Consider the following 21,418-nt stretch of genomic DNA (forward strand, 5'->3'; position numbering starts at 1 on the left):
GAGTATTTACATAATTACTTTGTGTACTGCTTACCTAGAGAAGTGAGGGGAAATCACTTGTTATGATCAATTGCATTCTCAATCTCATCTTTCCTTGACCCTTCATTCCTGTGTTTTTTCTATGTAGGATATTAAAGAGCATTTGTGTGGTATTGACCAATAAATTAGTTATATTCTACTGAATTGTTGAGGTGAGGCAATTTCTTATCTGTTCTAAATACTTTAAAAACAATCAACACATACATGCACTTGAAGCATAAGAAGGAATAAAGATCTGCAACAATACTAAACTAGTAAGAACTAATTAATTGAACAGATAATTCAGTCTTAGTAAACTGACTACTCTTTTTGTGACAAATGCAGCTAGTGACATTACTTTTTTTGCCGTGAAGTAAACACGATGAATATCAAAACCTGCTTCATAGCTTTGCTTTAGAGGCCACATGCGTGATGTGTGAGCACAGCCAGGTTCTTTGCATCTTTTAGGTAGCTGGCATGAGTGTGACAATATAATCCACAAGCTTCTTGAAATGGACTCCATCAAACCTGCCTGCTCTCCAGTATGCTTTTAACCTTGCACTTAGCTTCACATTCTCCAAAGCAACATCTTTTATTTCTAGCATGAAGGTCTCCACATTCATGTTGAGATCACAAGACCCAGTGAAGAGGCAGACACACCGCACCTGGACCTCAAGGAACAGGATACCTTGACATTTACTTCGTTAGTGCAGACAATTCACACTGGTGCCAGCAATCTAAACTCAAATCTATCTGAGACTAATGTTCAGAACATTACTCTCAAAGCCATCTTTGGGAACAAACATCCTACTGCTTTCTTTTAATATGGCACTAAGGATCACCCTTTAGCCTGGAACATCTTCCAAGGGGCCTGCCTACATTTGCCAGATCCACAAGAGAGTTTTCATGTCACTTTTGTGTTCCCAGCTCAGGTATGCTCTGGCTGGTATTTCTGACCACATGTCTGGAGAAGATGCAAATGAACATCATCCTCCCATGTGCAACAATTCCTTTGCAACTGGACCACAGCATGCTACTGTTTAAATTATTTGGCATACAGCACACATACAAAGAAAGAGTATCCTTCTTGTTTGCAAGAAGAGGAAGTCAGTGTTCTCAGCAACAGCTCTAACCACAGGATACTTCCACCACCCAAACAGCATAGCAAGAGGAATTTCTCTGAAGTTCAGTAATCTTTTCAACAACTGTTTGCTCCTGATTATGAAAACACAAGTCTGGATAGTTCGGATTCTCCATGTAAAATTCTGGTTAAAAATTGGTCTCAAAACAACAGCAAGCCTTTCATCAGGTTATACTCTCCCCAGTAACACTGTTTCCATCTGAGTAATTTCCACTAAAAATCCTTAAGAATGCGTGGTACTGTTAGGCTTCAAATAGAGCTGCTAATAACTGCATTTATAAAAACTGTGCCCTTCACTTACTGCATCTAACACAGAAAAGATATTAGCAAAGTATACTTATGATCTCTCCTGTTCATTAAATGTGTGTTTAAACATCAACACAGTTCACTGAATCAAGATCTTTGTGTGCTAGCCTTGCACTTTAACTTCTGACAAAGACATCTATGTTAAACCCTGTCAGAAAACTCATATCAAAAGCCCTCTGTAGTCCCCAAGAAAGATAGTCTATTGTCTCTAACATGGCAAAATCTGGCCAGCAGCTGGAGAAGGCAGAGGCAATAAGGCAGTTCATAGTGAAGTCTGGCTGGGGAGAAACTGCCTCCCAAGAGGAAGAATGGCAAAAGAAGAAAGATGTCAGTATTTCAATCTTCAGCATGAAAGAGAAGCTCAAATACCAGAGAAGGATGAACTGGCCAAAGTATCAGGACAGGACAGTAAATAGAACTGTTACATAGAAAACTGTTAAATAGAAAATGGTAAGTAAAAGCAATACAGAAGAGTCTCTTCAGTAACAGACAAAACATTCACTGTGATTGTCAAGAAAGCCAGTATTATTGCTGTCATTAATCAGTCACCTTTTGGGTTAAGGTCCTTTAAAAGTTCTTGCATACAAAGTGACAACAGCAAAACACAAAAGGTACATGCTCTGTTTAAAACCATCTTATGTGAGCTACCCAAATCAACATTTCCTCAATACATTAGCATATAATGTAGACTGGGGCAAATCTTCTAAGTTAAAATAAAACCAGAAATAAAACCAGTTTGAGTCACCACCCTACTAAACAGTCCAGTAAACTAAAACAGCCAAAAACACAAAACAAACAAAACCCAATGCAAAACCCAACGAGAAAACCCACTATTCCCCTGCCCGCCACCCCTTCCCCCCCCACCCCCCCCGCTAAAATTACAGTTAAACAGTTTTATAGTTTTAAGTCTCATGGGAAACTAAAAATATCAGGGATAGTGATGAAGAGGTGTCAATGTGTTCTTTGATGAAACTGATGGCAATATCCAACTGGATCTTAAAAGAAATCCTTTGTACCAAGAGAACAGATGAACAGTGGGACAAGTTAGGCAAAATGGTCATGCTGCTTCCCTCCCTCCTTCTGGGTGTTCAAGGCCAAGGTGTACAAATTCCTGAGCAGCCTGCATGACCGTACAGCTGACCCTGCTTGGAGTGGAGGTTGGACTAGGGACTTCCTCAGGTCCCTTTCAGCTTGAGTAACACCATGGTCTTATGCAAGAAATTTGGACAGCCTTTCTGACATCATTAAAGCTGGAACTTCTGACTTTGCAACTTGCTCCCTTTAAAAAAAAAGTATAAAAAGTTAAAAATACGATGAAGTTTTCTGTTTTTAATGATTTCAACATTAACATGCAGAAACTCTGTGCACCTCTTTAGCAGTGAGCAGCTGAATTCCACAAGCAATAAAAGTCACTTCAAACACAGTATTTTACCTGGAAACCGAACATTTTCCTTTTGTTCAGTATGGCATTTCCAATTCTATAATTCCTGACAGCATGACAACTATAGATTTGTAAAGGAAGTCAGATTTAGATAAGACGTAGAAAAAAATAAAAAATCACTTGCCTACACTTCTGAGTAAAGGGACTCAAGGCTGACTTCCAAGGTTTACTTAAAAAGCAAAGTTTGGAAGACCTCTGAATGTCAATACTATGATGTATTACATTGACGTTTATCTTCCCAAGATTGCAGATACATAGTAAAACCTGAAGGTGATATTTTTCATCTCTGCTGTAAGGAGAACTGGAGAATACCAGGAATACAAATTACAAGATGCACCTGGCTCTTGCAGAAAATTAATGACTGTAGACAAGCTGCCTTTACTTTTTTGTCTTCACTGATTGGTTTCTGATCTAAACCTCTGTCTGATAGGTGCTGGTTTTTTTAAGCTGATGTTCCAGAGTAAGATGGATTCATTTTCACAACCAGTTTACCTTTTCCCTTACACTTTTTTGTTCTGTTTGTGTGCCAGTACAAGCACCTTCACACCCGCATGTGAAGCTGAATCAAGGACCCCCCCAGCCAGCTGTGCAGCAAGCCAAATGACACTGACATCCATATGCAGGGTGAACATCAGTGCTGAGCTAGTTCAAAACAGGAGCATGGGGGAAAAAAAAAGGAAAGCAAAAAGCTGCTGGAAGCAAGGGGTAGCTGAAAATACTGAGCCCTAGTAATAAACCATACAGAACACAGCTGCCTCTCCAAGCCTTTAAAACTAGAATTTGTACATAGGCATGCAGCAGAGATACAAGGACCCTGCAGTTCTGCTTTTCCCAAGTGGTTTCTGGCCATCCTCAGGACCAGAACAAGTACCTGCATGGTGCCCAACTTAAGAGAGCGTCTGCGGCTTTTATACCTTTAAAACAAAACAACACAACACAACTGAACAAAACCAAACCAAGAAAAATAACACAGAGCACCTCTCTGAAGCTTTCTTCTCCCTTGGAGGAAATCCGCTTGCTGTGCTAAGGAAAGGGAGGCATAAAGGCAGCACATTTACGTCCCAACTGAATTTAGGGCCAGACACCCATGGTGTGCTTAAGAGCATCAGGAAAAAATATGTAGGCTTTCTTGGTTTTCCCAGCCACCACACCCAGACCCCCTTTTAGAAATAATCCAAGTGTTCCTAGGCAGGGAATGCCTATAACAGTAAAACATGACTCTTTTGGGTGGTCTGGGCAATGGCTGCTGGTCCCCTTCCCAAGGCACCCAGGCCTGCTTTTCCATTGTTTCTTGTGGTGTCAATGGCAATGCAGGAACACTGTTATGTTTAAACAAAAGGACATTCCTGTTAAATATTCTTAGCAGTATGAATCTCCCTTTCCTCTTCTCAACCAAAGCTACAAAAAGATTATTTTCTCTGTTTAGTGCAGAACTATGGAGACAGCTGCATGTTCCTAATGGGAAGTGAGGGAAGATGTGCGTAACCAGTGGTTGCCTTGACCTAGGTGAGGGCACTTCTCTCCTTCCAAGTAAGTTCCAAGCCTCAAGAGAGTTCTCATTAAAAATACATTAAAATGGTGACTCTTCACAGCATGGTGACTTGAGCATGTATTTCTAAATCTCCAGTACTACTCTTTCCTTAGAAAATGCACACAATTGTCAGGCAAAGCTCCCTTCCACATAAGTACTTTCTCACTCTTGTATTCAATCTTTTAAGCCACTACTGCTAGATAAGAAAAGGTGTTAGCAAATGTGCTAGTCTAGCACTGGCCACATTTCTTCAGTCCATAGACAAAATAAATCAAAGTAAGTAAAGAAACCAAAATTTTAAAAGCAAAAATGTATTAAGGGAAATGAACATCACAGAGGTTAACATGCTTTGGGATAAAATCAGCACTGGTTATAGAACACTAGAGTTGCCAGAGCTGCATTTTTTTCATTGCATTTAAAGCTTCTTTGAGTCCTAACAGCTGATACAGTATAAATCAGCTAGGCAACATTAAGGTCTGACAAAATTAACAAAGGCATACAGGGGAGAAAATAGACTTCCTGCAGGAAAGTTGTTGGGGTTTGGTGTTAGACTATGAACAGTCTGCTTGAATATACACTGCTGGAAGGTTTCAATCTCTAAAGCCACAGTGACTTACAGAAAGCCAGCTACGTACAGGAATATTTAAGAGTTCAGCTATAAGACAATGATTCTATATCTGAGACCTGAAATTCCTCATTAGTAAAAATGGGCTTAAAAATAAACACCCATACATTTTAATAAATACATAAAAAGTATATTGCTCTGGACTTAGGAAATCTCAGGCCTGAGAATGAAAAAAGGAGGACAATAAAATACAATTGTATGCAAAAGCTTTGTTACCAATGAACACTACGGCATCACAGTCAATAGTTTAACAGTGTCAGTTAAACTATTAAAATGTATTTTTAAAGCATCAACCTGGAAGGTATAACGAATTCTGCTTGCAACATTATGCCTTTGGTAATAATAAGTAGTACATTATGGTTATAAGATAAACTAAATTCAAAGATATTTCTGCCTGTTTCTTATAAATTAAGAACTATGAAACATTCCTGAAAATTAGGATTGCTGGGATTAGACTGCAAACTGTATTTTGACAAGTCATCATTATAGACTAAATTCGTGCAAATATCATACAAGATAAAACCTGTTCAAAAACCTGTTCAAGCTGCCCCTCCTTTGCAGCAAAGCTAACTGGCCAAGCCTATCAGTGAAAACTTTAGTACTTAGCATTTGAGGCTGTGAAGACTTCTTTAATCATAGACAAGAATTGTAGAGTTTAAAATTAAACAGGTTTTTTTTTCTCATAAAACCTTAGCATTTTATATCCTGTGACAAACCTATTAGAAGATAGATTGCCCAAGCTATTACAGAGGATAAAGTCAAGAAAAGTAGTCTGATCTTTCTTCCTTAGTTCCAGATATTCACATCACTTAATACCTTACTGCAATGCAAGAAAACTCTTAAACTGTTGAACAGTGGTTTGTGAGAATAAGCCTAATTAACTCCTCAAATTCCCACAAAGAGTGCACAAGGAACTTTAAGTGAGGTATTCATCCTTCAGCTTAGGATAAGACTCAAATAAGAATCTGGAATAACAAAGATCAATGCACCTCATTACAGTAACACGGATTTCTGCTGGCCGTACCTTCACCGCCTGATGTAAAGATACAGAACTGATATAAAATTCATTTTAAAGAAGAAAAGAAGACAAAAAAAAATCTTATTGTTTTCAGTAGATACAAAAATGATGTTACGATCTGAAAATCAGTCTCACATGCCTTACTGTAAGCCCAGCAGCATCTCTGTTCTTAGCTTAACAGCAAAACCATAATGAGGTACCTCTGATTACCTGCAGTCCCTGCACACATTTCACCACACAAATATATGCAAGTAAGCCTGGGTTTAGAAATTATGCACCCCTGGGAAATATTGCTATAACAAACACCCTCCAAAGAGGCATGAGGCATCTCTCAACCACAATATCTAGGCATATAGGAATCACAGAAAGGGGACGTAGGACAGATGAAGTGTGCTCAAGGACAGCAGATTTCAAAGAATTCTAATTATTTTTAAAGTAGGCCAACCCCCAGGACATATCAATTTCATCCAGAAAAATTAATCCAGCCTGCTCCCTGCCATCCTCTTTTCCCAAGGCCCCTCAGGCATACACAAAGATTAAAGGCTACATGAACTATCCTGGCAGTCTGCTCCCTTTTATCACAACAGCTTGACAACTCCCCTGTCATCACCAGCCTTGGTAGAAGATAATAATGGGAGCAAAACTTGTTAACTCCAAGAGGTGACTGATATGACTATTCATGGAAAAGGTAAGTCTGCTATCTATGCTAACCCTATCTCACAGAGATCCCTCCCCCTGTCTCTCTACATGAAATCATGGCAATAGTACTGACACTTCAGACACATACTCACTGCTGTATACGAGCACTCAAGGGTCTCGTCATACATTGCCAAAGCTGGGCAAAAGTAATCATTTGCTCAAGATTTGATAGGAAAGTCTTCTCCCAGTCTAGATTCCACTGCCGTGGACAGCTGCTCTTGAGGCTGTTTTTTCTGCTGGTGACTCTGAAGGAGGAGCTCACATTTGAGCCCCGTCAAAGAGCTTCACAGCCTCACTGTCAAGCCAACACTTTTTGGCCTCCCTTAGACTAACCTGTCTTCTACTGTTGACATCATTAAAAAATAAGCAAGTGTTCAAGAGAAATAGATTAGTATTGGAAAACATAGAGAGGGACAGAAAATACAAGGAGTCTTCAACTCTTAGGCACTGCGATCACACAAATGCATCCCAGAAACAGATCTGCTGTCTTACTTCAGGTACCCAGGGCTGAAAAACATCCTCAGAGAGTACTCAAGACCACTTTATGCACTCAGTAAATCTCATACCATATGCTGATATTCCATTGAGTGGAATATCAGTATCTTGAGCTCAGGATCTCCAAAAAGCGATAAACGATGCTGGAGAAGATTCTTTTCCATCACCAGCAGGAGACCCATTCTTCTGAATTTGTGAGCTGCTGGCTAAGAGCTCTCTTCAGAGGCAGGTGATACACTTAGAGACAATCAGTAAAATCTCATACTCCATCAAAAGAAGAAAACAACAACAAAACTCACTTCCTACCCTTATCCACCTCTGCAGGAGATACTGTTTTTAAGCTAATCACTAGTGAAGGTCTTGGTTCTGTGGAGGAGGAACATATTTCATAGAGGGGAGGGAAACGTGGAATAGGTGAGAAAAAATCCAACATATTTCACAGCTGCTGTTCAAAGCTTCTCAGAAGCTTTGGTATGTTAAATAACACTTGTGGGAGATGGATTAGCAGAGCCAGAGCAGGTGAAACAGTCTAAGGTGCATAATAAATGCACCACTGACACACACATAGCTTTTAAAAGACGTATATTATGAGCCTTGAAGAGCTGACTTGAAGGGCTCATTTAAGTGAGAGTGTAGCAAATCTTGTTTCAAGACTAAAGCATACAGGGAACAATTTATTTTCCCTGAAGAACACATTATCTCAATATTGTCTTTCTTGGTCTTCCTTCTTGAATAGATATGTCATGAGAATACTCATGACATTACCATCTCAGATGCTTTTAAGAGGTAGCTTGGTTACTTTTTTTGGATTTACTTCAAAATGTTGCAGATGAGACATTTTCTGCAGCCAACTTCAAATAATGAATACATTTTTCTTAGACATACCTAGAGTTCTTATTATCTAGTTCAAAACAAGGTCATTGCTTAATTATCACAAATCCATAAAGGTAGGAACTGAGAACTAAAATGGGGTGCTGTTATGCTTCTGCCCTATTGAAATGCTATCTTATTGAAATCCTTGTTTTTTTTTCAGTCACCCTTAAAACGGGAATCTTTCACTACAGGTTAAAAAACAAAGCAAATTTTAATTCCCAAATTGTGACAAAAATATTCAAAAGGCTACACGCAATTGCATTGAAAATATTGTATTTTTTCTAAAGCACACTATTTAACATAATACTTTCTGCCTTACTGATAAAATCAGCTGCATTCACCTAAGTGATAACACTTCTTTCTGAGCAATTTTCACTGCCCATTTTTTAAAAGACAACAAAGTAAGAAATTTTGTGAGCTGAGTACCATCTGCTTATGCTTTAATTTCATTAACAATTAGATTTTGAGACCTTCAACTGTAAAGAAGGTTTTTCAAATGTAAACAGCATGTAAACCAGTATACTGTTTTTACCTTATACCTTCCTACAGTTCTTTCCTGCTGCTCTGGGGTTTACTGCACATCAGTGCCAACTGCTACCATTTGCAACTGAATGTTCCACAAGGAAATCAAAGGAAAATAAGCTGCACCTTAGGAAAGCAAGAGCAATATAAAAAACATTACTAGAGTCAGCGGTTAGAATGATGGATTCAAGGAGACACGGTAAGAGAGAAACTTAAAAAAATACAAACCATCATAGAGCAGCAAACAATTAGTTTATTATAAAAGAGGAGAAAAAAAGATGCAATTTGTTCCATGCATGTTTATGCATGTAGAAGCATGCTTAATTCCTGCTTAATACAATCCTTTTTAAGGATCAACTCTTCATTACAAAAAGAAGACATTTTTGTTTTAGTAACAATGTATGTATATGGCCTGGTAAGAATAACATTTTTATTCCCATGTGGGAAGTCAATGGATTTTCAGAATATAGGAATTTTGTGCTATAAAATACATCCCTGGGAAAGCACCAACCTATTTCAAAACCAGCTTGCACTAAGCAAAATAATTTGTTTTTCCAAATTCCAGACCTACAAATTCAATATTCCAGTGAGTAAGCAAACATTTCAAAACTGTCCTGTCCCAAGCAGGGGAAACACAAAAAGGATATTTGTTTGAAAAACAAAGGTAGAATTCAAGTGGTAGCCTTCTCCTCTATATGTTTTCCTAATTATTAACAACAACAACAACAAAAAAAACCTTTTCTACAAAACCACACACTTTCCTAGCAAGCTCCTTCAAGGACATTACAATTAAACTGATAAATCCCAACCTAGAAATCTGCTATAAAGCAAAACTTTAACCTTTGGTTTAAGTTCACATAAATTTACTGCATGTAATTCTCTTCTCCCCTCCCCAGCTTGTATTAGGTGAAAGGCAAGAAAAATAGCCCTAAATTCAAGCTTAACAGTACCACAGGTTCCAAAGACATGCATGCTGCTGTCTTCTTATTGCTCTTCTTTTTTGGATCATTCCTGGCAACTTCTTCCCTACTGAACACATTACCTTGGCATTGCTATTAATCATGGGGGGGGAGGGGGGAAGGAACAGAAAACCTTACTCACCTAAACAGCATTTAGATCTAAAGATCTAAATCTAGAGCAGTGTGGGGTGAAGGTGGACTGCTGAATGCAGATTCAAACAAGATAAACTTCCTTTAATTCACAAAAAGATTAAAGAAAACTGATGGAGAAGACAGCCTTTTAAGCAGCACGTTGCTATTTTTATACTAATCTTTCACAGTAGACTTTTGTTTTCCATGCTTGTGGAGGAAATCTAGTAATTAAATGTAACTGTTGCCAAACTTTGAATCCTTCTCTCACATTATATGGCCTAGTTTCTGTAAAAAGCATCTCCCCACCCCACCCCCCTCCCCCCCCCCGCCTCAGGTAGAAGTCAAACCTATTAATGTAACAGCTTATCCTGCCCTATTTCCACTTGGCAGCCTCCCGTAATGCTGATTTAATATCCAACAAAAATAGGACAAAGATACTGTCATTTTTCATTAGGGAATGTCAGCTCGATACAAGCAATTTTAACTCTGCTGAGCTTCGGGTGAGGGAAGGTGCATGCTGTTTGGCCATGTGGCGAAAAATCCTGTGTATATACTTCAGCATATGACATGCCTTCTCTCAGGGCTGGCAGCCTGATGGCCCACTGAGCTTCTTCCGGGAACTAAATTTACTAGCACCAGAATTAGTACTACGTCAGCTGAGCCATCATATTTTAATTCACCTCCTTTAAAATAAAGCAACTATTACCTAGACTTTTATTTAAAAAAGTAATTTCATTACATGCTATTTTTAATGCCCCATTGGGCTGGCCACTAAGCAGCACAAATCACTTCTGTTGTTCTTGGGTTTTTTAAACAAATGACAACCTGCCCAACTGGTTGTGTTGATCCTTCCTGATTTCTGTGGTCATACTGTGGTTTCTCCACTAGAAACTGCAACAGCAGAATAGTTTTACCTGTGGAATGCCCCGAACAGACACAGTTACTAAGATCTTGCTGCATAATCTTATCCAAGAGTGCTGAGGATACTGCCCAAGGTTCTCTGGGTGGTCCATATCTCCTTCTCCTGCAATGGGATTCTCGAAAAGCAAACACCAGCCTTAACATAAGATCGTTGATTTTTCAGCTATTCAGTTCTTCTACATTAGTCACAAATCTTAACACCTGGGGCTAGAATAGGACAAAGGAATCTTGTCATAGACATTGCAAAACTGCTCTCCCTAGAGGAATGGACATTTACGTAATTAATAGTCTAGAGATAACAATGAGTTCTTTACCTAACTTATTGCAGGGGATCTTAATTACAAGTGAATTTGGGAAAGTTTTAATACAATCTATGTATGTGTACATAAATTATGGGAATTTTGTAGGCCTTTTTTTTTCCATTTCTTCACATTATTGTTAGTGTGTTCATTTATTTGCAGTGTAACTGGAAGTATTTGTCAAATGATCTCACTTTTAATATGACAGGAATTGGGGTTTTTATACTCTCCCAAGGGTGACAGAATATTTTTACAAGCTTTATCAAGGCAAATTTAGATGAAAGCACACATTAAAAAAATTAGCATTTAATATCTCAAAACATTTTGCCTATTACTGTCACTAGCAACACTAAAAATTAAAGTAATAAACAGAGGTGGTGGAGGAAATGATGCTTACTTCCTACAATGGCTATAGCAAGCTCACTTCATCCTTGCACACAGATTTCAAACCAAATTCATTGAATCTGCCATGGTGTTAATTTCTGCAGTGTCACACCAGTAGCAGGGATTTATCATGTCTTTAACTGAAGAAGGCGGCATGCTTATGTCTAGCCCTGCACCTGTAGGGAGCTTTTCACACCCAGATGATGAATGACTGTGTTGAGCTGTCAGGTAATGTTGGCACACCAAAACTGACGTGGTGCTCCTAGTGTTAGGTCTCACCCAACTGTAGAAAGGCAAACCAGTGAAAAAAAAAAAAAAAGACTAACCTGTAGATAGCTATACAAAGCAATTGGAGAGAGATATTATTTTGCTATTTCATCACGTGTACTACAATGCATCACATTTTTACCAAATTCAGACAACTCAAATCCCTTCACTGCTGACCACTGCTCTCCCTGTTACATCAGATTTATCATCTTGTTCTAATTCCCACCTTTCCTCCAGTAATGACATCAACTTCAAATTTCTGCATCTAGGTTTCTTTTCTAAGCACATTTGTCCTTACTCCGTAAGGGAAAGCAGAGAATTTGCACTGGGACTTCCACCACAAAGAATCTAATTTAAACCACAGTAACACTTCTTCAGTCTACAACTTGTCAATAAGTGACAATCCAGCCAAGGTACACTCTAAAGGAGGGGAGAAGGGGTGTCACCAGAAAGCTCAGAAAATGTCAATTCAGTTTTTGTTTCTTTTTTTAACTCTAACTCCTCCACCTCCACACCATGAATTCTCCACCTTCTAGTGGCCATGTGGGAATTGTAATATTTAAACCTGGCTGTAGGTGAGGGCCCACAGCCCCAGCTGCAAGCCCATCATCTGGTTTCCTGAATCAGAGGGACATGCCAGAATCACCATCTGCACCAGAGTCCTCAGCAGAGCCTCCCTTCCCAATCCAAGAATAACCCTCACTGTGGCATGGCTTCTTTGACACCTGACAGCCAGGACAGCTAACCAGGAGATGAGGGTATAAATGTGACTAAGGGAGGGAGACTGTGGCCTTAAAAGCTCCTGTTAGGTTACAGACAACTGAGAGCACACCTGGCATAGGAGATGTGCATGCTTCCAGGAGTGGCAGGAGGAAGAGGAGAGTTGTCCAATTACTTATGCATACACAAAGCAAAAGCAGCCCTGGGAACCCAGTCCAGAAAAGTGGAGAGCTGCTGATAAACAAATACTCCTTAAACAAAGGCCCATTTAGAACATGTCACTTACAGACACAGAAAATTAAACACCTTCAATATGTGGCAAGACTAGTTAACAGTTGGCAGCTCAGATGCAGTGGCTATGGGCTAGCTAGAATTGGTAAATACCACAAATCCTGTAGTGCTTCAGATCTGAAGCACCAGGTTCCCAGATACAAGGCCAGGCAGCCCATGCCAAGATTTCTGGGAGTGTTCCTCACTGCACATGAGAACTTATCTTGTGGGTTTTGCAATCTCACCACCACATTTCTGACTTGTGCCAGGTGAACCACACACTTCCAGCAAATCTTTTGTTATTGCTGTAGGCTCCAGAAGGGGACCAGGAACATGCTGGACACTATTTCTTACTGTCCTTCATACGGACAAATTAATAGGGTAATTACTGTCAGCTTCTTGGAGCACTCCAGAGAACATTAGAGGAAGTGAGAGACCACAGTTCACAGTACTGACTGCTTCCTAGACTACAAACTAGAAAAGCTGTACTTCCAACTTTGCCTGAGGCAGGTTTAACAGATATTTAAAAAGCCCCAAACAAACAAACAAAAACAAACAAAAAAACAACCCTGAAACCAACCAATCAAAAACCCCCAAACAAACAAAATAAAAAACTAACTTCAATTGTACATAGCTTTGAATCTTTGGAATATCAATTTGGCCAGATTTGGAGAGTTAAAGTTGACCCATGATACACTTACTCCTTCAAATACACTGTTTTCAACCTTTCAGTTACAAATCTTTCTTTACTGTTTCAGTCCATTGATTCTGCCGGCTGTACTACCCACTCCTTGGTGATGCCAGCTTTTAAGGCTGTATCTCTGAGACTGATCATTTGCGACACATCTCACTGGAGACCAACAAGTACTATAGCTGAGGTCCCTACCACAATCTTCTCATGATTAAAAGCTTCAAATCTAGGTCCAATACTGTGATACTTTGTCCCAGAAGATCAGAAAGTAGTAGAAAACATCCAAAAGACCCCACAACATACACATAATAAAACAGATCGATGATTCTACTTAATCTTTTTTCACAGCCATAAACAAGAGTGTCCCTGCCTCAATCTTTGGTCCCCTTGTAACCCTTACTATCATATAGCACATGTCCTTATTAAAGACTCTGAGAACAGACCTTAGTAAGTTTTCATTGTTTCTGTTTGGTTTAGTTTGGAAACTAAAAGCTCTTTAGGGTAAGTATTACTTTATTCTGTTTGGATATTTTGGATAATTATAATTATTTATTAATGCTAATTTCTGATAATGACAATTTATTAGAAATTGTAATTTCTAATAAATACTTAGGCTCTCCATCCAGATCCTCCAAGCACTTTTTCCTCAAATAGTGCCTTGCAGAAACAAAGCTTCACAGCAGAGTTACCTGGAGAAGACCTTTGTGTCCCCGTCCCCTGTCCCCCCCCCAACTGCTGAGCATGCTTTCAATGAACACATACACCTGTGGTAGTCTTCTATCAGGTAGAAAAGTCTTATCTCCAACTGTCTGTATTACTGTTATTACCTCTGTGTTCTCTTACTTCCTCCCTAAACCAGCCACTTTTCCACTTCCACTTTTAAAAGCTTTCTGTATATTAATCATCCTTCATCTCCAAGAGATCTCTGAAATATTTTAAAGTTATTAGAAAAAACATAATGCAATATTTGAAGGGAGAATATACTTTTTTTAAAGTACATAGTTATAACATAAGTACAAGATCTTCAGAATTACTTACTCCTGCCTGCTGCTGTAAGCAGAAAAAGATTCAAGGTTATAAGCATAAAAAGAACAACACAACAGAACTTTTTATCTTTGTTTCTTTAATGCCTCAGTGTTACGAAAAACTGGCCAGGGTTACAGTGCAGAAAGAGAAAAGGCACTGCCCGAGGCTAGCTATAAATAGTTAAATTCTATTTTAAGCTGGTTTGAGGGGGAATTCTATGTCTTTTGGCTAGCGCTTTCAGAGCAAGCGAAGGGAGGAGGGTGTTGTACCAGAAGAATTACTCTGTTATCTTTAGCTTAACAAACTTTCAGGCAACTAGCAAAAGAGCAAACAGGCACATGTGTTTGACTGAACAGGTCACACACCAGGGTGTTTCAGAGAAGCAGTTACAATTAAACTCCCAGTTCCAATGTGCAGGCACTGGACTGTCACAGCGTGTGTCTCCAGGTGTTGCAAGGAGCATACCCTAAGACACAAGCTCACCCCACAGGGACCTCATTGCCCCACCTAGCAGGACCTAATCTCTGTACCTACTCCTGGGCTCTGGCAGCTCCCCAGAAATATGCTGGCACACTGCCAGTACCGAGCCTGCTCACCAGTGCTTAACTAGGACTCCTCACCTGAGCAGCTTCTGAGGAGGAAAGCAGTGCAAACCACGACATGCATTTAGTAATAACAGTACTGTTTCCCAGAAAATGAGGAAGCAGCATGTGTTACCCTCTCTCATATATCCATGATGACAAGTAAACAGCTGATCTAGCTAATGAACCAGATATACTGTTTAGATTTCATCTCTGACAGTATTTACTTAATATAATAATATTTGTTCCCAACAAACACTGAATTATTTCCTGAAGTGGCTGTTATGGCTATTTCCTCCTCCAGCCAAGGCAAGGGCAATCAAGGCAGCATACTGCTTTACCAGGGGTTGGACTGTAAAAACCTCTTATGACTCCTTTACTGCAACACACAGCAGCTAGACAAGATTTCCAAATTAGACCTCTCATGTGAATGGAGGTTGATACAAGGGTTCAGCTTAAAAGCCTTTGAGTGAATGCTTTCAGGCTTGTGACAAAGGACAGCATGATTCATTATAGCATCTGAATAAGTTGATACAGCACACACACTGTAGGACTGCAATATTTCACTTGTCACCCCAGAATAATCACCTGAAGATGGTCACTGCCCTACACAGCAACACAGCCAGACCTTTTTCTTTCTTACCAGAGGATGTCATTTTACAGGTCTGTTACCCCTTCCTAAGTAGGAAAAGCAACTCAACCAGATTTGATGCAAAATATTTACTGCCTGATGCTTTTCTGGGGAGGTATGCAAATAAAATTCCTGATTTTTTTTTTCTGTACACAGGAAAGCCTATGCTGTGTCTAGAAGAACAGATTATAGAAACTTCACCACTTAATAAACTGTGTATCTCCAATACGGCCTATTACCTCAGCAGTAACTGCCACAACACAGCAAACTGTAACAGCTTCAGAAGACAGAGCATCTGCTGAAGGAGTCCAAAGTAATTTCCAGTTTTCAAAAGCAAGAATTCAGTCAGCTCACTTGCCTTCCACAATTATTCAAGGCAGCCCACTAGGAAGGGCCAAGATCATTAGTGAACGCATCACAAAAGATCACTTTTTAATGTAAGCACTGTAAAATTTTATGACTTTATCAAGATTAAATGAATCTTCACTATTCTTACTTCTAACAGATCTCCTAATCCCAGCTATGTTCCACAGCTCTAAAACATCTGGTGAAACAAAGAGAACACTTTGACTCCTTCCAAGACCCTGGTGTTGTAGGGTCAGATTATTCTCACCTGACTAACATATGGGCTGCAAGGTTCTCTATACAGACCTGTTTGCTGACCTCCTAAAGCATTTCTAAAGGCTACTGCCCCTTTCGGCCGACACACTGCCCACCCCGCTCCTCACGGAGTTCCCCCCCCCCCCCCCCCCCCCCCCCATGTCAGAGATCTGCTCTGCCAGCACCATCAACCCGACGCCTTGGGGCTGTTCTGCAGTTACCCGACCTGCTGCTTCTCCCTGGCAAAACGTGCCGTTGGGTTACTAAAACGTCAGAAAGCCGATCCCCGCGGGCGGGGTGGATGGGAGGGGGGAACACCTGTACCCTTTGTTGAAGCCCGGGGGAACCCTTGCAGAATGTTTACACCGGGCACACCAGCGCGGTTATTTTGGGGGTGGAAAACCCCCAAAGGCGGAGCGAACCCACGCGCTTTGGGTGCGCAGGGCACGGCCGCCGGGGAGGTCCCGGGTAAGGGCCCCGTCGGAGCACTGTCCGCACCACCACGCCGGCGGCGGACCCCAGCGGCGAGCTACCTGCCCAGCCCCGGCGTTCGGGGGTGCTGCGAAGGAGACCAGATACCCGCCGGGGCCCATCGGAGAGCAGCGGCCCCGGTCCTTCCCGCGGCCCGGCGAGGGCAGCATTACAGCGGCGGCGGGCCGAGGCTCGGCGGCGCCCGGGCAGGGACGCCGGATCCGGGGGACAGCTGGGGCCGGCCCCACCGCTCCGCGCTCCCCTCTCGGGCCTGCAGCGCCGCAGGCCGCAGCCCTGGCAGCCCCCCCCCGCCCGCTTGCAGCAGCCGCCGGTCACATCCCGGGAGGTGGCCCCGCCACCCGCTCTGTCCCGCCCGCTCAGCTGCCCGGCGCGGCCGCACACTCACCCGCGTCCGTCCCGGGGGAAGCGGCTCTTCGGTGCGGGGCGACAGCGAGGACCAGAGCAGCAGGAGCCCCAAGAAGCTGCCCGCCAGCAGCACGGCGCGCAGCAGGAAGCCCAGCTTCAGCCGCATCCTCCCGCCCGCCCTCTCCCTACCGCCGCCGCGCACGCAGCGCCCGGCCCCGCGCACCGGCGGGCTTCCGCCCCCCGCGGCCCCACCGGCACCTCCTCCTCTCCCCCTTCTCCCCCGGCCGCCGCTGCTCTCCGGCAGCCGCCCGCCTCCGGGGGCTCCCCTCACCGCCGCACGTACAAACTTTCTGTGCTTTTCCTCTTCTCTGTTTCGCCCCTCTTTTCCTCCCTCTCTCTCTCTCTCTCTCTCTCCCCCTGCTCCCCGGTAGGCTCCCCCGTTGCCGGCTGCTCGCCTGCCTGCTGCCTCCCCGCTGTGCACAGCGGCCGAGGCGATGCGAGCAGGAAGTAGCCGCTGCGGGAGCCGCGGTTCCACGTGGCCGCCCCGCACCGGGCAGCCGCTCCCGCCCCGGCACCCAGCTCCCGCCCCGGCGGTAGTAGCGGCTGTGTGCTCCCGCTGCACCTGCTCCGGCCGTGGGATTAACGGCGCCTGCACCCCGCCCGGAATAATGGGACGGAATGGGAGAGCTCGAGTCGGGGGTTCGGTTTTCTCAGCTAGCTGGATGGGCAGCTCCGCGCTGGGCACCGACTGGTAAAAATCGAGGTGCAAACGCTCAGCTTCAGTGGTTGTCACAAGGTAACACAGGCCCATTAGTTATTGTTTGCAGCCTGGGCAGACTAATACCGAAAAGTCAACAGAATTTTCTTAAGGGTAGCAGATTAAGTATGAGATTACATAGATGGTATCAGCCCTTATCTTGCACGTAGTTTGTTACTAATTTTCTGCACTAAAAGTTAGGCATCCTGTTTCCTCCTTTGAAGGAGTCTCGCACGTGCACACATGCATGCAAACCCGATAATGTGAGCTCTTCACAAAGCAGAGTGATGCAAGAACAGTGCTTCCAATGTAATACTTTTGCCTTTTCATGTATTCAGTGCTATCCGCTTGCTTTGATGTTTTTCAGATCTATTTCTTGTGTGCACTGGGAGGTTATCACATCCAAAGATCCCAAGCCTTAACTTCAATGATAAGCACTGTAGAAATAAAACAGTATATTACACTCTGAACAGGATCACTTTGGAGGAAAAGGAACCCCAAACCCCAACCCATACCTAAGTGACTTTTGTAGTTGGACACACCCAGATACAGAAGTCTTTGTTTATTCATATAACTTGTGCTATAGCACTGTAGAATCTGCCACCTCCCTCCCCCCTCCTATTCTTTAATAGCACAGCTCAAGACGTAGACAAACACGATGTTCAAAGCATGGGCAACAGTTCTAAACCCGTGTTTGCAAAATCCTGTGACTTCCAGGGGTCCCCAGTGATGTTTTCCCCAAAGCCCCGGCCCTGTTTTAGGTTGCAGTAACCACACAAACAACTCAACACAAAAGTTTATGTGACTGTTCTCAGGTAGATAACAGCACAACTCTGGGAGGGATTAGGGTGTTTTTTTTTTAGCTAGGAAAGGCATAGGGTGGATTAGGGTGTTTTTTTTTTTTTTTTAGCTAGGAAAGGCATAAGGTTGAAGTGTCCAGCTCAAGCCCAGTAGGAAAAGGCAGGTTGGGGCTACAAACTGTGAAGCTTTGTAGGCTGTCAAAAAGCTATGGAAATGTTCCTCACAACTCTTCTTTTCACTGCATTATAGAGACCTTACTGTGGCAAAAGATGCTCTTTCCTCCCATTGTTTTATTGTCTGTTTTGGGGATCTCTCATCATTGTCCTGTGTGGGTGCTGTGAGCACATTCAAAGAGAGTGAGAAGAAAAAATAAGTTACCTTTCGCATTGCACAGAGTGCTCTGTAAAACTGGCTACATTCAAGCAATGTAATACCACTCTGCTGGTGCTTCTCAAAGCTGTGACAGGGATAGAGCCCTCTGCGTGCGAGTCGATACGATATGAATTCACATTTGTAAGGTTGCCTGCAGAAACCTTTTTTTGTTTGTTTGCTTGGGTTTTTTGTTTGTTTTTAAATGGAGGCTTATGTTCTGCAGAAACCCATGGGTGAACAGTGTATCCGAGATCCTCACAGAGTGCTGTACACTGTACAAAACCCAAGCATTTGGTTTTAGACAGTGGAAGTGTCACCATCAGTGAATTCCCTCATTAGTTGTCTTAGGGCAGTGGTTTCTGTACTGGGTGTTTAAAAAAAACACTTCCTTTTCCCCCGAAAGAGAAGTTGATGCCCACTGGATGGCATCACGAGCCAATGGACAAGGTGTTCATGCCAGCCAGCCCCATCCCTTCTGAAATGGCCCCTGACTGGAAAAAGCATCATGCTTCTGTTTTACTATTACACCTGCCTGCTCTGGTCCCACCACAATAGGGAGCATCATCTATGTTTTTTCCTCACACACAGGCCATACAGTCTGACTGCAGAAGCATTAGGTTAATACAGACCTTGGAAGTAGGTTTTTTCCCAGTTTTATCCTCATTAAGGACGTGTGGAAGTCTCAGATTCTGCACTTGCAGTTTTCCCTACGTAGTGAAGTGCTGGAAAGACCTGCAGAAGACATTTTAGATCTTGCTGAATTCATACTGGCAAAGACAGAAAACTCAAATTTAAATTGGCTTTGGATTGCGTCCAGTAACATTCACAACTACTTTCAAAGTCTTTTACAACCTGGTCAGGGGAAATGGAGGGTTAAACATGTATTTTTGCCTCTCTCAGTTGTAAAATACTGTAGAAACCATGATGCTTTTTACAATCCATCCAGCACTAAAACAAGACACAATCCCCACTGTTATTAGGGAGTTAATCAACCTTTGTCAGACTGACATACTGTCGTTCAAATGTTTCTAACAGACTGGCAGCTATCATAATATTTGTATCTGTATGTGGACATGTCTGCTGCTTGCTGCACAGAAATCATATGTTCACTTACCCATATGCCTCCAAATAAATATCCAATGGTGTCTAAGTCTTTACAAAGCCTTGCTGCTCTTGAACTAGAGACCTACAACGACCTGGAGGTGAAGTATCCGATTACCAATCCCCTAAGCCAGGCAGTTGCCTTATTGCTGGGGATTTGGGGGATGGTGCCTGGAGCAGGGTCACTAGCAAATGTCAAAATCTCATGCAACTGCTCGCACTAGAGAAGCACCAGGATCTGGATATGCCTCTTAACTCTTGTCCTGAATATTTGGCCATAATAAAGCACTCTGCTTGCTCATTAACACAGTGTTTGGAAGGAAATTCCTACAGAACTTTTGTACCTGTTAAGATGAAAACTTAAGAAAGTTTTGTAATACAACAAAGCTGCTCTGAGGGCTTCCCTGTTCATTTGCTCCTCTGCAGGTAGTTTTCTATCAACACACAGATCTCCTTTGTAAAATCTGCAAGTCAGGGACCAACTTCTCCTTCTACTGAGTGCAGTGAGCACAAAACACAAATTGTGGGTTTGTTTTTGGTTGTTTCCCTTCCCCCCCATGTAAATAAGTCCTTTGAAATTAGCAATGGTGTGCCGGGTGCTGGCTGGGGTAGAGTTAATTTTGTACATAGTAGCTAGTGTGGACTATGATTTAGATTTGTGCTGGAAATAATGTTGCTAACACACCCATGTTTCAGTTGTTGCTGAGCAGCGCTTGCACACAGTCAAGATGTTTGTGCTTCTCACCCCACTCCACCAGTGAGGAGGCTGCAGGTGCACAAGAAGCTGGGAGGAGGACACAGCCAGGACAGCTGACCCAAACTGACCACAGATACTCCATACCTTATGGTGCCACGCTCAGCATATAAAGCTGGAGGAAGAAGGAAGTGGGGGGACCTTGGAGTAATGGCATTTGTCTTTCCAAGTAACCACTACTTGTGATAGAGCCCTGCTTTCCTGGAGATGGCTCTAAACACCTGCCTGCCAATGGGAAGTGATGAATGAATTCCTTGGTTTGCTTTACCTGTTAAACTGTCTTTTTCCCAACTCATGGGTCTCCTCACATTAACCCTTCTGACTCTCTCCCCCATTGAACTGGGGGTGGGGTGGGGTTGAGAGTGAGCAAGTGGCTGAGTGGTGTTAGTTACCAGATGGATTTAAAATATGACAAATGAATTGTAGAACTCAAGCAATCTCACTTTCTTAGAAGTTTCCAGATCTAACTACCAACGCTTCATTTAATACAGTATTTCACGACACAAGGTACTCTAGGCTTCACGTAAAGCAAATTTGGTCGTGCTTTGATTAAAGAAAAAAGTGCTGGAAAAAGCCAGCTGGCAGAGAGTAACTTGCTTTCCTAAACTGAATACCCTCGACACAAGCAACACCTCTGCTCCAGTAA

The 21,418-nt window shown here is 42.3% G+C and overlaps 1 protein-coding gene across 2 annotated transcripts in view; it reads right to left on the reverse strand.

The window, feature by feature from the left end:
• The window catches only part of GALNT7 (polypeptide N-acetylgalactosaminyltransferase 7), a 73,969-nt gene extending 56,816 nt beyond the window's left edge, over nucleotides 1-17,153 (reverse strand). For both annotated transcript variants that reach the window (XM_005145520.3, XM_031045793.2), the window contains exon 1: nucleotides 17,028-17,153. In XM_005145520.3, the coding sequence (XP_005145577.1) occupies nucleotides 17,028-17,153 (126 nt within the window). The remainder of the gene's footprint in view (nucleotides 1-17,027) is intronic.
• Nucleotides 17,154-21,418: the final 4,265 nt, after the last annotated feature.

Source organism: Melopsittacus undulatus, chromosome 7 (assembly GCF_012275295.1).
Source record: "Melopsittacus undulatus isolate bMelUnd1 chromosome 7, bMelUnd1.mat.Z, whole genome shotgun sequence".
Classification (NCBI taxonomy): domain Eukaryota; kingdom Metazoa; phylum Chordata; class Aves; order Psittaciformes; family Psittaculidae; genus Melopsittacus; species Melopsittacus undulatus.